This window comes from Saccopteryx leptura, chromosome 3 (genome assembly GCF_036850995.1).
Source record: "Saccopteryx leptura isolate mSacLep1 chromosome 3, mSacLep1_pri_phased_curated, whole genome shotgun sequence".
Classification (NCBI taxonomy): Eukaryota; Metazoa; Chordata; class Mammalia; order Chiroptera; family Emballonuridae; genus Saccopteryx; species Saccopteryx leptura.
Genome location: NC_089505.1, coordinates 148,985,628 through 149,002,238, shown reverse-complemented (window position 1 = coordinate 149,002,238; position 16,611 = coordinate 148,985,628). Strand labels below are relative to the sequence as shown.

Here is a 16,611-nt window from a genome sequence, read left to right as displayed (position 1 = left end):
TTTTTTTCTATCTGTAGCACAATATAAGCTTTAAAAATCTGAATCACATCACATTAAGTTACATTCTGGGTTGAAGAGAAAAAGAACAAAAAGTAGTGTGGAGACAAAGTAATGAAGCCAATTATTTTAAAAAACAAACCGATGAGAGCCTCTGTAGCTTATATATTTTTCCCTTCAAAGTATACTTCCTGTGAGGTCATGAGCCTGTGATCACTGCCCTTATTTATTGGTTTAAGATAGCACCCCACCCTTTCTTCCCCAACGCATGCATGCAAAAAAAAAAAAAATAATAAAATAAAATAAAATAAAAAGAATACCTGGGTTCCGTCAAGGGAAAATTGCTACTTTAATGAAAAGCTTGTTTTAAAATAACAAGTACATCAACTGTATATATTTTCACAGTGATGGGTATATAAGACTGCCTTTCTCTGTTTTTGCCTTATGAAATATTTATTAAAAGTGAAAGTTTATCAACCATTGTAGTATACTCCTTTAGGCTTAGGAGATGCCGCTTCTCTTCTTTCCCTTTGTGTTGAGTAACAATACATTTTCTGCCTTGTATTTCTATGTGTGTTTTATTTATTCATGACAGATCACAAGAAGTGGAAGAATACTTTCTGAAAAAGAATACAAGCTAAATATCATGAAGAGGGATCACCAAAAATATATTCGAGAGTGCTTAGCCCAGGCTATTTTCCATAAGGTTCTTGATATGGAGGTACAAGTATTTTCTATTTTCTGTAGTACTGATATTTTCTAATATGATAATTAATAACACCTCTGTACCCAGAGGCAGGGAGCATTCTTCCTGTATTTCATTAAAAAAGAATGGAATAAGGTGACCTGAGATTTAAATGCTTTGTATCTCTCTAGGTAGCAAGGAGCCAGCAGACTAAGGTAAGCATTTTTCCATTTCTGTTAGAGAATAATATGGACACCATTATATATTTTGTGATATTTAATTGAACAAATAAAGATTTTTAATCCATAATGGCAACTCTAAAACATACCAGCCCTTACCATCTGTACCTCAATTTCCATTTGCTAAAAACAAGTGACATCTGTTTAAATATCAGTAATTTCACTGCCATGAATTATTTCAGATTTGTTATTCTTTTAAGGCTCTGAAGCTCAGTCGTATGCTAAATTTCAAGCAATAGGCATTGAAACATCTGCTGTCCCTCCTACTCTAGGCCACGTTGGTCAGCATGAATTTACAATCCAAGCATTAACAACATTTTAAAAAATCTGACATGGCATTTTTAGTAGGATATCTAGCTAACTTGATAAATTATTTCAGCCTTGCTCTACAGAATTTGTAGTATAGAGCATCGACACAATTTTAATCTCTGTAAAAAAGCATGTCACTTCTTGGCTTTAACATTCTGCAGTAAATCAGAAAACTTGGCTCATAAAACCATTGACCTGTGGGTGCAGTAAACATTTATGAACAACTGTAGAATCATCAGTAAAGCAGTACTAAGTTTAGTGCTACTGAAAATTATGCTATCATTATATTGAGCAGTGTTGTGTTCACTCAAGATGTATGTGACCTGTAAATTTAAGAATTCATTTTGTGCTATATCATGTACATGAATTACATATGATCATTGTTTATGGCCCCCAAAATTCACTTGCTTATGAAAGTATTAAGTGCAATTCTACAACTAATGTTACAAAAATAGTACAGTGAAAACTTAATCTGTTACTAGTTTCAAACAATCAGTATGCACCAAGTTCTGTATTAGCTTTGATCCTTGAAGTCTGGTTTTCCAAACTTTTGTATAACTGACAACTATAACAGCTAAATATGCTATTGTTTAATCATCTTTGTATTCTTAAAGTTTGGAATAAATATCTTAGATAAATGGTGAAATGTAATTTATAATGTATAAATTAATTAGCAAAAAGTATATTTCTTTCTAAATTGTCACATTTGTCTCACATTTAGTTTAGGCTGATGCTGTTTACTAATGTTATATTAATATTCATGTATTCATTCATGCAAAAAACATTAATTGCTGGCTTACTACCTACCATTATGAGGCTACATGATGTATGACTGTAGGATCTTAAAAAAAAATACTGTAGAAAGTGATCAAATGCTTGAAGAAAGGGACAAACAGACTCAATTCAGGAAAGAAGGAATTGATGACTTGGCTCTGTGAGAGTCAGAGAATGCTGCTCAGAGGCCCTGCTATTTGAACTGGACTTTAAAAACTGAGAGAGACATCCAATGAAAACATAAGAAAGGCATTTCAGAGAGCAAAGTTACAGAGATGTGAAAGGACATTGTGGATGGCTGGAAGGGAAAGCTCACTGAGGCCAGACTGCACAGTGGGTTGGTTAAAAGAGTGTCAGGAAGGGACACTCTCTAACAAGTTGGGGCCCAGTTTCTGGAGGTTCTTCAATTCCAAACCAGATTTGGATTGTAAGTGATGAGGTGATGAAACATTTTTTATCAGAGGAGCAAAACAAATGAGCAGAGCTGTTTTAGAAACATGATGTTGTTAAAAGTGTGGAAGATGGATTAATAAACTGGAAAACATTGGAGGTAGGAGGTCAATTAGGAAGCTGTTGCCAAAGGGTGTGCGCTAACAGCAATTGTGGAAGTGCTGGGGACATGCAGCTGTCCATGGAGTCAGGAAAGAGGGAGAAAGACCAACACCCATTGAGAAAAGGTGAAGGAGAAGCAGCCCGGAGAAGCTCGGAGGGTTCTAGCTTGGTGGGTTGGTATGTACATTGAAGATCAGGAACAACAACATAGGCTGGAAAAGAACTTTCAACCGGTGGGAAAACGTGCCTGATATAGTGATATCCTGGAAGCCAGGAGGTTCTCACAGGGGCAGAATTCAACTGGGATAAAAGAAATTAGGTTTGACCCAAAGGAGAAAGACATTGGTGGCCTTGGTGAAAGTAGTTTCAGCTATGATAATGAGGAGAAGGGGTGGAAATGGGTGACCACAGTGAGTTAGATATAAATGGGAGGTGGAAAGTGGTTGACATGGGATTAAATCAAATTTGGTGACACATGGGTGAGAGAATAGGAAAGGTGGAGTGTGATGCTTAAGAAGGCAATAATTGCATCTGCAGGGTTTCAGGAAAGCAGGAGGGGATTATAAAAGAGAACAAAACTGCTCTTTAAAATACTCTCCAATGTGTTGGAATGATTTCAACCTGAATTATAAGCAGGTTATTTTTACATCAGTTTTATTTTTCAATTATATGACTAATAGAGAAAATTTGGAAAACACAAGAAAGTACAAAAGAGGAAAATATACTTGTCTCTCCATTAAATTTAATTTCTAAATTAAAAAAAGGAAAATAACCACATAGAACGTCTCCTCTCAGAGATAAGGACTGTTTACATAATCACATTTTCTTTTAGTCTCTATTCATATTTATACTTTAATAAAAGCTATATTTCTTTTTAATCCCCCCTATACCTTCCTTCATCTATCCCCACCCCTGGCAATCACCACACTGTTGTCCATGTCTATGAATATTATTTACCTATTTATTTTTAATTTTTCTTAAGTGAAAAGAGGGAAGGCAAAGAGACAGACTCTTGCATGTGCTCTGGCTGGGATCCACCTGACAAACACCCTACTGGGCGATACTCTGTTCATCTGGGGTCATTGTTCCCTTGCTTTGTAACCAAGCTATTTTAGTGCCTGAGGTGAGGCCATGGAGCCATCCTCAGCACCTGGGGCCAACTTGCTCCAACTGAACTATGGCTGTGGGAGAAGAAGAGAGAGAGAGAGAGAGAAAGAGAGAAGGGAGAGGGGTGGAGAAGCAGATGGTCACTTCTTCTGCATGCCATGACTGGCAGTCAAACCTGGGATATTCACACACTGGCCAATGCTCTACTACTGAGCCAACCAGCCAGGGCCTCCATAAAAATTTTTTTGTCCTGTTTTTCTCTATCCCATCACTTCCCTTCCCCAATCCCTCCCCCAACAGCTGTCAGCCTGCTCTCTATGTATGTTTTGAGAGAACATGGTTTTGTAAAAAATACAAACAAACAAAAACATATCCAGAGATTTTCAACTGCCAATTTGCAGACTTGAGGTTTAAAAACACTGAATAGACTAAAATTTAATAATGACTAGATGTGTGACCTGGGGGTGAATTTATGACACCTTGCCTCAGTTTCTTTATTTGTTAAATAAGACTGCTTGGCAATTACAGTTGTTCAAGAAGAGATGATGCCCATGAAACATCATCCTAGCATGAGGACAAGCATGTAATATAAACATGATGAATAAAATAACGTTTCTGTGCAATTCTGTATTCTCCCTTTTTCTGTTTTACATGTATTTTCCATTTTTTTATAAACAAAATCTTTATGAACTTTATTTTATTGATTGTATTCTATTCAATTAAATGGATGCGCCAAAAACTTAACTATTCTCTTTAAGTTTCATAGTGCTTCAGAATATTTGCTTGGAAGAGAACACTACCAACAATAATGAAAGTCTTTTAGATTGCATCTTTGTGTACAACACAATTTTTTTTTTAAATTTAGATTTCTTCCTTGTCTTAGAAGTGAAGTATATTGGTTAAAGGGTAGGAACAATTTTAACTGTCTGCTGTATGGTATATTGGCTTTCCAAGAGTCATACCAATTTATATTCCCACTTGCACACAAAATCAGGTGATTCTTCTCCATCTCAATGACAAGAGGGGTAATTGAGAATCCAGTTAGCTTGTAGAATTATTTTCCTCTAAAAGTTTTGCTGATGTAATTGATACGAATCTCTCCTCCATTCTTGCCTGTGTGCGTAGCGTTACCATCAGCTTGAAATTAAAAAGAAACTGGAGACTTTAGCTAGAAAGGAGCAAGTGCAGAGATTTAAGGTAAGAAGCTACACAGCTCTCTTTTACTTCATAATATTATTTTATGATTTTGAAAGCCAATAGTGTTATTATTGAAGTTCCTCCAGGCACTTTTTTGGGGGGTAACTCATAGCTGAAGTCAAATGATAGCTTTCCAAGCCTAAATCATGGCCACTATTATTACAGAGGATCATGACAAAATAGGTGTTGCCCATGCAAAGTAGTAAGTTTTGTAAGACACAAATCTTTCAAAGAAAAACTTAACATTCTTTTTAGGTTTGGAATTTTCCTTTTGTATTTTCTTGACTGATAATGTGATAGAAATTGAAGGACTTTTTTTTTTTTGCCTTATGAAGGTAAAAATAGACAGTGATGTTTCATTGTGATGGAAAACAGGGCATTTGAAGAATTATCCAATGGCACATTTTTATGCAAATATGACCCTTGAGAATATGTGGTAGAAAAAAAATCTAACTTAGCAAACAGCAGCATAACAACAGACATTTTGTACAAGGCATTGAAAAATTCTGTTTTTCTATTTTTGTATTTGATATCCTTCTTTGAAGTGAACTTATGAAATAAATAAATTTGAGTCAAGAGACAAGTGGTTCAATTAGGCATTTTGAAAGGTTTTAGTTTAGGCTGGCAGTTTTATTCAATTTCTTGAGCCATTCAAACTCACACGCTGTTCTTCATTTTCTGTGTCATATTACAAATGTGATGCCTAAGACACATCTCACAAACTGATGAATATTTGTAAAGCTTCTGTAGAATAACTTGCCATGTAAGATAGTAGTTTTCCCCTCTTGCTTGATAGACTCAAATCTGTCTATTTTATCATGGTCAGAAGATAATCTTGTTACAAAAGTGTTGTTAAATAACTGGAGACAGGTGAGTTTTTCAAGATCAGAAGAGTTAGTGTATAGAGAATTGTGGGTAATTCAACTTTGCCAATATTGTCCTACATCAAGGACTGAGTTATAGATTCTATAATTTACTGCTGAAATGTTGAAGGAGAAAAATGGTTCTTGGAAATAAAGAGTGACTAGCATTGGCTGAAGCAATGTGCAATCCACTCTCGCCCAGATTGCCAGGCACACTAACTAGATATACATGGGCCTGTTATAGCATTGGCAGATTTGTGATGACACTCTGGTTCCTCCCTGTATGATTTTCACTTGTAACAATTTTCATTTTATAGCTGCACTTAGTAAAAAGACCTATGTTGTGCTCTCTTTTACATAATATGCAGTCCTTTTGTTTAGGGCATTATTTAATATTTTTGGAAGGTAGAAAAGTAATACTTTCTGTTAATTTCTACTAGTCAGAGTAGTGAGGAGCATTATGCTTCTTTTGGTTATCTATTTAAAGCAGATTAATAAATATTCTTGCTAAAAAAAGAGAATACATTGCCTCTGTGGCTATTTCTTTAAGTATAGCTGTGTTTTTGAAAAAGCAGACTGTTTCCTGCCTTTCATTACCATACCTAATTCTGTAGTACAGCTGTGGAAACTTTTCCTATTATGATAGAAACTCAGAAGGAACATTTTGAAATTAATGACAAAGGACTTCCTTAGTCATGTAGGATATTTTTCCTGGTAGGCACTAACCTAACCTAGATTACTAATTATGCATCAATTTGCTAAATTACTTTCTTATTCTAGGGAGAGCCCATAAGATGGTCTATAGAGAAAAACATGCCAGTCCTATCTCCCCACCCCCCAGCGGGCCCAAAGACCAACCGTGACTACAGTGTTCTGGTTGATGAAAGACGTTCCAATCCAACAACACTGGTGAGTCATATTAAACACTCTGTCATGCACCACCTCAGTTTATTAATTTGCCATTTTTTATTATTCTCAGGAAGAATGCTCTCTGGGTACATGTCTGTATAATCCCGAGAATTCTACTGAATGTAAACATTGCTTGTATTTATTCAACTCTGTCTCTATGGAATGCCTCACTTCTAGGCAATATCACCCCTGTTGAATTCATTTGGTTGTTACTGCTAGATTAAGTTTCTTTTAGCACAGATTACTTATGTTATTTACATGCCCAAATAACTTCACTTGTTCTGTGTCACCTATAGAAAACTCACACACTTTTTCACCGGGCATTTAAGAAAGACCTTGAACCCTATGACCTCAATTTAGCTATCTCACAATTACTCTTTGGCATCCTACAATGCAGCATAATTTAACCACTAGTTGTTCCATACTTGTGCTATATTTTCTGACTTCGGCTTTTTGTTCTTGCTCTTCCTGCTACTCTCTCTTTACTGGTAGAGCTTATTTATGTACACAAATTCAAGGGTGTTCTATAGCATTTTGAGTCAAATACTTATATTTTTACTTTGTTTATCAAAAGTATATGCACATACTCTTAAGATAAAAATATAATTAAATGTGCAGAAATTCTATTTAAAGAAATGCCACCCCAACTTTTCCTTCCTGTTTTATTCATTTATAACTTAGAGGTGGTATCTGCTTGGAGGAAGGTAAGGTAGCTTGAAACAATATAGGTACAAGAGAAGATTTGCACAATATTTGCTGGAGGTTGATGGTTTAAGTGGTAAATGAATTGCTTGATTATGTCTTTATTCTTGCTTTCTTTAGCCTAATACATTTCCTTGTTAGTGTGAACATTCTTTTTTTTTTGTATTGCACAATGTTTATAGAGAAATTGCAATGTTTTCACAGCTTGTTAAAGCAGGTCCATCATACAGAGTATTAAGCTTTGACATTTTTCAGAAGGTAAATACGTTTTGACATTTCCAGGTGAACAGCTCAACTTATGAAAAGCAACTGTCTTCCTTTTGTTGTTACCAAATTTCCAGGCTTCATTTAAATATATACATACACACGTAATTCTTTCATTAGGTGGCAAATTTACTAGACTCTGAAAGACTTAACCTGGGTGAAACAAAAGAAACAATCAAGTGCTGTTTTTGATCTTCCCACCTGTTTTGGAGAGGAAAAACCCTTGAAAGGCTTTCTTTTCAATTTTCCAGCTGAATACCCTCAGTAAGTAGTTTATGATACATCCAGGAGATCTTAATGTGGCAGGAATGAGAAAGTAATTTAAAAATTACAGGAAACACTGACACCAGCACTTCAGAAGCCTTTCTATCTGGTAAGTCACAATTCCTCGCATGGTCACCCCCTGTGGTGTTCCTGCACCATAAGGGGAACTTATTATGATGTTGGAATTGTAGTTCGCATTGTACAGAAATTCAAGACTTTCCCTTTGTTTTCCTAACCTGGAAATATATATATATCTCCTTTAAATATATATATATATATCTCCTTTAAACCTGACTCCTGACCTCCAAGTGCCATTGAGATGAAGATAATCCTTTTGAGATATCAGCATTGATTTTTCTCCTTTAACTTTCTTGAGTGCATAAGGAAAGCATCCAGTGAATAGTTATTGCATTTGGTCACTAATTGCGCCTAAACTTTCAAAATAGCATATAGGCTTTTAGCTGCATTGTTCCCACTAAAACTCGGGAAAGCCATTCAACTAATTCTGCACAGGCTTGGAAAATTCACCCCTAGAGATCTTCCACTAAGAATTAGAAATGCTCAGCTAAGCTGAATAATCACCAGGTAGTCAATTTCGATTCACATTCTGGTGCAAGTTTGAAAATGTTAAGCTACAGTGCTGTATTTATTCCAAGAAAATATATTATGAGCAATTTAAAATACAGCAAATTTAAGGTCGCTTTTGATGTGAACTACAACAGTTTGTAGCTCACAGCTGCTAGCTGAATGGTGCAGATTTGTTTTTAGAGATAAATGTAATCAGTTAAACATTTGACTGCCACATTCATCTGACTGAATGATATCTGTATGCAAATGTGGAGAAGTAAAATTTAGAGCACAACAGCCAATTGATCATGCTCTAGTTTATAGTAACCTGCTTTTTTGAATTCCTACATTAGATTTTCAATGTTTTTGTGTTCAGCTGGATTATTTGACAGGAGAGAGTCTTAAGGCATATTTGTTTTATAGAGTTCAAAGGAATTCTTTTGGGTGGTCTGATTCCCTTGTTCAGAAACCTCTAGCTTGATTTTTCTTTGTAGGTTTTTACAACCTTTCACTTTGGGGCTCATAGAGGCTTATGTTCTGTTTCACGAAATCAAATGCTGTTTTAGTCAAACCACTTGGTTTCCTGTATTGGTCAGGACATAGACTTGTGTGTGGAGATACATGACAACATGAACATATGGATGCCCTGCCCACCCCAGTATACACACGTGAATCTCAGTTGGCGTGCCATCTCTACTCTATAAAGTCATCAAAAGCTCAGACTCCTCCTCTCTCAGCGCATGATCTGAAAGTTTCATGTATCACATCTGCTCACATTTTATTAGTCAAAACTGAGGCATATATCTCGACAGAACTGCAAGAGATGCTGTAAAATGCTGTCTTTATTTGTAATAGCCATATTTCCTGATAAAAATTCTCTTACTAGTAAAGACAGGTAAACAGATATTGGGGAATATTATCCTTGCCACCTTTCCCATGTCTGGCTTACAACTGGTTCTCTTCTTACTCGATGTCCAGATTTCCCATACCTCTCCTCCTCCATTTTCTTCTGTTTCTTGTCCATTTGGATAAAATATACCATATTTTCCCATGTATAAGACGCTCCCATATATAAGACAAACCTTAATTTTGGGGCCTGATATTTGAAAAAAAAAAGTATTACATAAAGTTATTGAACTCAAGTTTTATTCATCATAAAATTCATACAACTCCTTATCACTGTCAAAACTCCCATTGATTAGCTTGGCCTCATCTGTGTCTGATGATGAATCACTGTCTTCAACAATGAGCACGAAAACAAGCACAAAAAAGTGGGAAATGTAAGTAAGAAAAATCTATAACCACTGTATAAAACGCACCCAGTTTTCAGACCCCAAATTTTTTGAAAAAGGTTGCCTCTTTTTTTTTTTTTTTGAAAAAGGTTGCCTCTTATACATGGGGAAATATGGTAACTGCTTCTGTGAAACTTTAATTTTTCAGTCTCATTGGTTTATTCCAAATAACTTTAATCCTAAGTGCTGTTAGTTCTCAGATATTTTGTTGTACTGTCTTTTTGGCCGTATTTGTGGGGTTCATTTGACACTAATTAGATGCTTAAAATTACTTTTTAATCTCCTAATTGTCCCTATAATTGGAATCCAATAAATATTGACTTAATAAAATTAGAATTTAGCTCATATGACATGCTTATCAGGACGCCACGAAGATCAACTTTTAGTGGTAGAAACCACACTGTTTACACTTTTATAGAGTTGAATATTTTGTTCATTATTCTTTAGAGTCAGCATATTAAATCTTATTATGAGTCATTTATATACTATCCTTTTCACACCCTCTTGTCCAAATATGCATATATTCTTTTTAACAAGTTTTCTAATATTTTATTATAATAGAACAACTAAGACAAAAGCGTGTTTCTTTTTCATGTTTGAAACATTGCTGATCTGTATACTAAATTCCAAATGTTCTGTCAGTTCCACAAAGGACATGGTTAATGCTTCATACTAGTACCTTTGGTGGTCTCTGCAGTATATTCTTGATTAGAAAGTGTACCAGTCAGGGTCTCAGCAGGAAACAGATGGCTTACACAAATAGGGTAATTAGGAAGGGTTTAATACAGAAACTCTTTACGAGATGAAGGCAGGGTTAAGGAAAAACAACTAGGGAGCTGAGCCTGCTGGGGTCAGCCCAATGGGAAACCGCACCACCTAGACCTAAGGGGGGAAGTGAGGGGTTGGGTCAAGAACTGCTCCTACTTGTAAGCTAGGAGAGGACTTCCTGACAAAGCAGTGGACCTCGGTGGAGGGACCCAGGTGACCTATCACAACCTTAGTGGGACGGGTTCAGGAGAATTAAGACCCCAATCTCTTTTTCTTCTGTCTTTTAATCTCCTGCCAGTGCCCTTCAATGGCCAAATCTAACTGGAATCCTAAGGTTAGTTGGTGAAATCCATGAAGAAACGACTCCCGGAGGCCAGAGCAGGGCAGGGCAGACAGGGAAGGGAGGCAAATAGAGAATATCCAGCCTGCAACGACTGTCAATTTTCTCACAGTGTTTTCCAAAGTCGCCAGTTACTATTTTTCATTTTTGTTTTTCTAATATTTAAGGACGAGGTTGACTAGATAGTGATACATTACAGTTAAGCATTTATCTTTCTTCTTTTTTGAAGCATATTGCTTTTGTACTTAAGCACTGATCCTAAGGCTTAAAAGACTCACAGTAGAATTTATGTTGAAAACATTAAATAGAAGTGAGTCCATTCCAGTCATATCCCTTTAAATCTCTAAAATAGGAACATTATTCAACTTAACATTTAATTGAGCAAAGCTATTCTATGCACAGTATAAATTAAGTACTGTCAGTGAGTTAACAGTATGAATAAAATACAGGAACCTAACAGAGAACATCTCCTTTGTCTAGACTACTCTGTAATTGTGGCATTTACTTATGTAGAGGACTTCCACGCCATATGTTTTAACAAATACTTTGGGTCATAAGGGTTTGTAAAATGGAAGGACATAATTAAAGTTTAATCTGTTCAGTAAAAAGGCACCATTAATTACTCTAGTCAATTTGTTGGGTTATTAATTGGTTCTGGAACGATGTCAAGATACTAATTTAAATGGATATTTTTTCCTAATTGTGTAGACAGCCCCGCGTCCATATACGGCTCCAGGAATTATGCAACCTCCAATTCGATTACAGCCTCTTCCCAGTAATCCTGCAGTAGGTACTCTTCCAAAGGTAACTTCCAGGTCCAGATCGAAAACTTCACCGCTGGAAAGTGAAGCTCCATTTCCCATTGAGGTAAATGTTATTTCCTCAAGAAATATCTTTTTATTCTTGAATAGAATATTAGATTATCGCAGTATTTAAGATGCTAGATTTAATTAATCTACTCAATGTAATTTGTACTGTGCACTTAAGTGCTTGTGATGTTCTATTTAATTATCTTATTCTAATGGGAAAGGCTAAAATTTCTTTGTTAGTGAGGAAAAAGAATAAGGAATAAATTTGTAATAAGATATGGTGATCTCTCATTAATTTGAAGGGCTGTGTGAAAAAGAGAGGAACTTTTTATAGCCAGATATGACTTCTATCAGAACAGACCTAGTATCTACTGCTTTTACATTTTAAATGCATGAAACTTAGAAAATGAAACTTTCCAAGAATAGGTTTGCATTTGCATGCTGACTTACTTTACCATCAGTGTATGAAATTGCTTCGAGTTTGACTCTGGAGAACATTGGCTATAGAAAGAAAAGAATGTCTATCTTTCAAAAATGCTGAATTAATCACACATGGGAGTTTGACTACTTTCTTTTCAAGGTTATGTCTCAGGTAGTTTTCAATTAGTTTAATAGAGCACAGGAAGGAGGTATAGTAACCATAAAACATGAGTTCCTTAAACAGGAAGATATAATTAAGATATTCAGTAATTAGGGAAGGTATTGTTTGTATTTCTAACACAAAATAGAAACATTTGCTAACTTCAACCTGTGTCAGAGTCCATTAGTCATCATGTTCAAATAGGTGGATTTGGTTTCATTACTTTTTAGGAAACATACAATATATGAAATTAAGATATTTTTATCTAACAAGCTTGACACCAAGGAATTAATATATATAAGTGATTGTTTCACAGTAAAAATAGAAATATAAAAATAATTAATATTTTAATTTGTTTAATATGTTTTCCAACTGATATAGCACTTTTTACAAGCCTTGTTTAATAGTTTTTCAGAAGGCAGGGGTAATTAAACCAAAAATGGTGGTACATTTTCTAGAGAAAACTGCTTAGAGCTAGGCAGAAGTTATTAAGTCATAAAGAAATTAGATCGATATTTTTTAGGATCTGGTCTCCACTTTTGTGGACAAGTCCTGCCGGGGGTGAGGACAATGGAGACACAAAGACCCGACTCCAGGGACCAGGTTCAGTGATGAAGATCCACTTTATTCAGGAAGTAAGCTAGCTTATATACACAGGTTCAGCCTATAGGGCGTTACAGCGTGTCCTTCATAGCCAATGGCTGAAAAGATCAGGGAGCTGCATGGTTGGCGCTAAGTCACTTTCTTATAGCAGGTGAGCTTTTTTCCTGGGTATGCCCAGGAGGCTTCTGGAAGCTGGAGTATTCTCACAGCATTGCATCAGCTGCAGCTGCTAGAAATGCACTCTGCACTCCACCCACATCTCCCCCTTCTCTTTTAATTAAGGCCAATTGGACTTGATGAATGACAGCTTGCTGTTGTTGTAGCTTCTGAATGCTACGCATTATGCAACAGAACCCTAGTAGAACTAAAACAACTATAATACCTATTATACTATATGCTAATAGATTAGCTGGATTAAACAATGAGACAAGCTTCTGTAATGTTTGACTAGTTAGGAAATAGAATGGGGTCTTAAACAGGGGATTCCTCCTAGGGGTTTGGATGTCATTTCCCTCCCATTGTGTTACAGAGACCTTTTAGGTGCTGTTAAACACAGTTCCATTTTGATTGTAAAAAATGGACGTAGGTCCATGCACGCCCCCTTTCCACAAAGGTCCCAGTGTCCAAACACAGAATGGATGGCTTGCCATGGGCTGCATATGGTTGCAAGGCACATTACACAAATTACAACAATATTACAAATCATACAATTTCAACGATTACAAAGGTACATTTCACCAGTCTCTGAGCACTTTGCCAAAAGTACAAAATGTCCTCGGCCTTCTTTCTAGCCATGGGAAAAGCTTACCGGAGCAGGGGAAGGGCCGCCAGCAAAGCTGCCACTCACCCCCATCAGGGTATTTCACATTGTCCAAAATCCGTAAGACCATCCAACAAAGGAGCCAGTGCTCACTCAGGTTGTAGTCCAGGAAATCAGTCCATGCACATGAAGCCTCAGCCACCCCCTCATTCCTGCCATCCTGGCAGGTCTTACACTGTCCCAAAGAGGAACATGTGGCAATGGAAGTCAGCATTTCCATCTCTGCTCTGGAGAGCATGATGGCACCCACCCTACGTCCCAAAATGTCAGCAAACCCACCAACGGCTTAGCAGGCACACCCTGCCGTTCCAGCAGCCACTCAGCAATGCAAGCCTGGCTTCCATTCATCCTCCAACTGCAGCTGCCGCCATTTACCTTCCGGAGTCTGCAAATCACAACTCCGGCCCAATTCTCATCCTCCAAAGATGAACTGAAAACACCAGCTTGCGCTGCTGGGCTTGAGCCTGGGGCTGCCGCCACCTGTGTCTGGGAGTCAGTGATTACTATAGCACTCATAAGCAAGAACAGAGCACCAGGGCCTGGGGGCCCATCAGGGGCAATTCTCTGGGCCCACCTTGCCAAAGCCTCTGCATCCCCCCAGGCGATGGGGTGCGCATGCCGGCCGGGAGGTCTTCTTCTGGAGTGCAGAGGACCTCTTCCCTTCAGGTGTAGTTGGTGTGGAGAAGGCCAGGTCTGTGGCTTTGGTCGGGTGAAGACTGAACCACTTAGTAGGTGCCCAAAAGTCCCTGTCAAGCAGGTTTGGAGTTTCCTGGGATCCAAATTGGCTGAAAAACACAAGCATAACCTCTCCCTTGCGTTAGAAGAGGGTGTGATCCCCGCCACTGTGATGTAGCTGGGTCCTTCCAGTGTCATTTCAGAGAGAGGGGCAAGAGAGAGAGAGAGCGAGAGATACAGAAAAATAGACAAGACAGACAGACTGAAAGAAAAAAGACACATGGGGGCATATAGGCTGGGCCATGGGTCTGCAGCAGGAACATGTGTTAGAATTAAATCTGGGGTAGAAAATGGCATCTGAGAGGCTGGGGGGGGGCATTGAGCCCCATCAGGGAATGAGGAAGTAGCGACTTCTGCTTTTCCTGGTGGCAGAGCTAATGGCGCAGCTAGCAATTTGGTTAGTTTCATTTCTGCACACTCAGCCACAAACTCGAAGGCTAAACTACTTTCCTCCTCAGTGGAGGGGGGCGAATAGGGAGGTAGGGGCTCCTCAGATAGAAGGGTATCCTGTAGGACCTTAGGGACCGGCGGAGGGTATGCAGCAGGAGCACCGGTCAAGCAGGTGTGTATTGCCAATAAGGTAGGAATGAGGCCAAGAGGGAAGGCCCGTCCCTTGTGTACCTTGGCTGAATGAACACGTCGAAGAGCTCAGGCCCAAGTATCAAGGTCTCAGAGGGGCGCATCCTCAATCCAGGGATTGAGACCAGAGAGAATCTCCCAGTAAGTACAGGGATTCTTTTCACAAACTTCAACTCACCTACTCTGCAAAAGGGCATGCAGGGCTCGAGCCTGAGGGGCTCGAGAGTGCGGGAGAAGGTTTCCCATTGCAGAGGGTCACTCACCCGTCCCTTGGATGCTGGTTAGGTCCCTGCCCCATGTGGGCGCCAGTTGTGGACAAGTCGTGCCTGGGGCGAGGACAATGGAGACAGACGCAAAGACATGACTCCAGGGACCAGGTTTAGTGACGTAGATCCACTTTATTCAGGAAGTAAGCTAGCTTATATACATGGGTTCAGCCTATAGGGTGTTACAGCATGTCTTTCATAGCCAATGGCTGAAAAGATCAGGGAGCTGCATGGTTGGTGCTAAGTCACTTCCTTATAGTGGGCGAGTTTCCTTCCTGGGTATGCCCAGGAGGTTTCTGGGAGCTGGAGTATTCTCACAGCATTGCATCAGCCACAGCTGCTAGGAATGTGCTCTGCACTCCACCCACACACTTTGAGGGCACAGACATTTTCTGTTTCAGCTAGTATTCAGGAATGGTCAGGTCCTGAGAGATTGTCTCAGGCTGAATAAAATAACTCAGAACAAGCTTATTTTTCTCCTTATAGTAAATAAACCAAAGTGGGGAGAAACATCATAATCAGGGATCATTAGTCCACAAGCTATCAAGTAATCAAAATTCATAGAAACCATGCATCTCCCCCATGTAGGCAGACCTTAGTGTGAGCCCTATCACAATGAGAAGGTTGCTTGGTGAGCATGGAATTGGAATGAGCAGGTAGGGTGGAGTGGAATGTTAACAGCATCAAGATAAGATGGCTTGATGCACCTGTCTCATTTTAGGAATGGGATTGCCAAGGTACCAAAATAACTCAAAGGTCTTTGGCAAAACCCCCCTGTAAGCTCAAGAATAACTTTGCCATTAGGACTGGAAATATTCAAAGGCCAATGGTTGAGATTTCCTCCATATTACATAGTTCTTGGATGGTCATTTTCCATGTTTACCAAGGTGACTATATTCTTTTCTATGCTCCTATAAGTATTATTTTACTATACTAGTTTGATAGACACATTTTCCTATAAGGTACTATCAATCAGGTAATATTTAAGTTCTGCCTAGGGAGAGATTTTATTTTTCTTTTCAGTTATTTTCCAAATCTGCTTTGAGACACTGGGTGGATTTATTGATTAAATATATATAGGGCCTTTTATTTTCCTGTTTTCAACTTTAAAGGTGTGAATGATTGAAGGACAGACACTTAATGGTAACTTACATAGCTGACAAGATTGAGATCAATCCCATATTAATTTAAACTAGCTAAACATACACTTCAGGAAATATTTATTGAGCACTTACTATCACTAAGGTACTGCTCTAGGTATTCGTGGTCTATCAATGATCAAGACAGGCAAAAGTTTCTAACTTATTGAAGTTTATATTACAATGTATAATATACTGCCAGAAAAGAATGCAATATTTCCAATAGCATTGATGATAAAAAGGATTTAATA

The 16,611-nt window shown here is 38.0% G+C and overlaps 1 protein-coding gene across 2 annotated transcripts in view; it reads left to right on the top strand.

The window, feature by feature from the left end:
- ERICH3 (glutamate rich 3) overlaps positions 1–16,611 on the top strand; it is a 147,072-nt gene that overhangs the window by 34,861 nt on the left and 95,600 nt on the right. The window contains exons 1-5 of one of the 2 annotated variants that reach the window (XM_066376573.1): positions 691–718; positions 878–897; positions 4,789–4,860; positions 6,504–6,632; positions 11,538–11,696. In XM_066376573.1, coding sequence (XP_066232670.1) covers positions 6,537–6,632; positions 11,538–11,696 — 255 coding nt within the window. In that variant the 5' untranslated portion in view covers positions 691–718; positions 878–897; positions 4,789–4,860; positions 6,504–6,536. Of the gene's footprint in view, positions 1–592; positions 719–877; positions 898–4,788; positions 4,861–6,503; positions 6,633–11,537; positions 11,697–16,611 lie in introns of those variants that run through there. The other variant, XM_066376572.1, reaches the window with a different exon arrangement.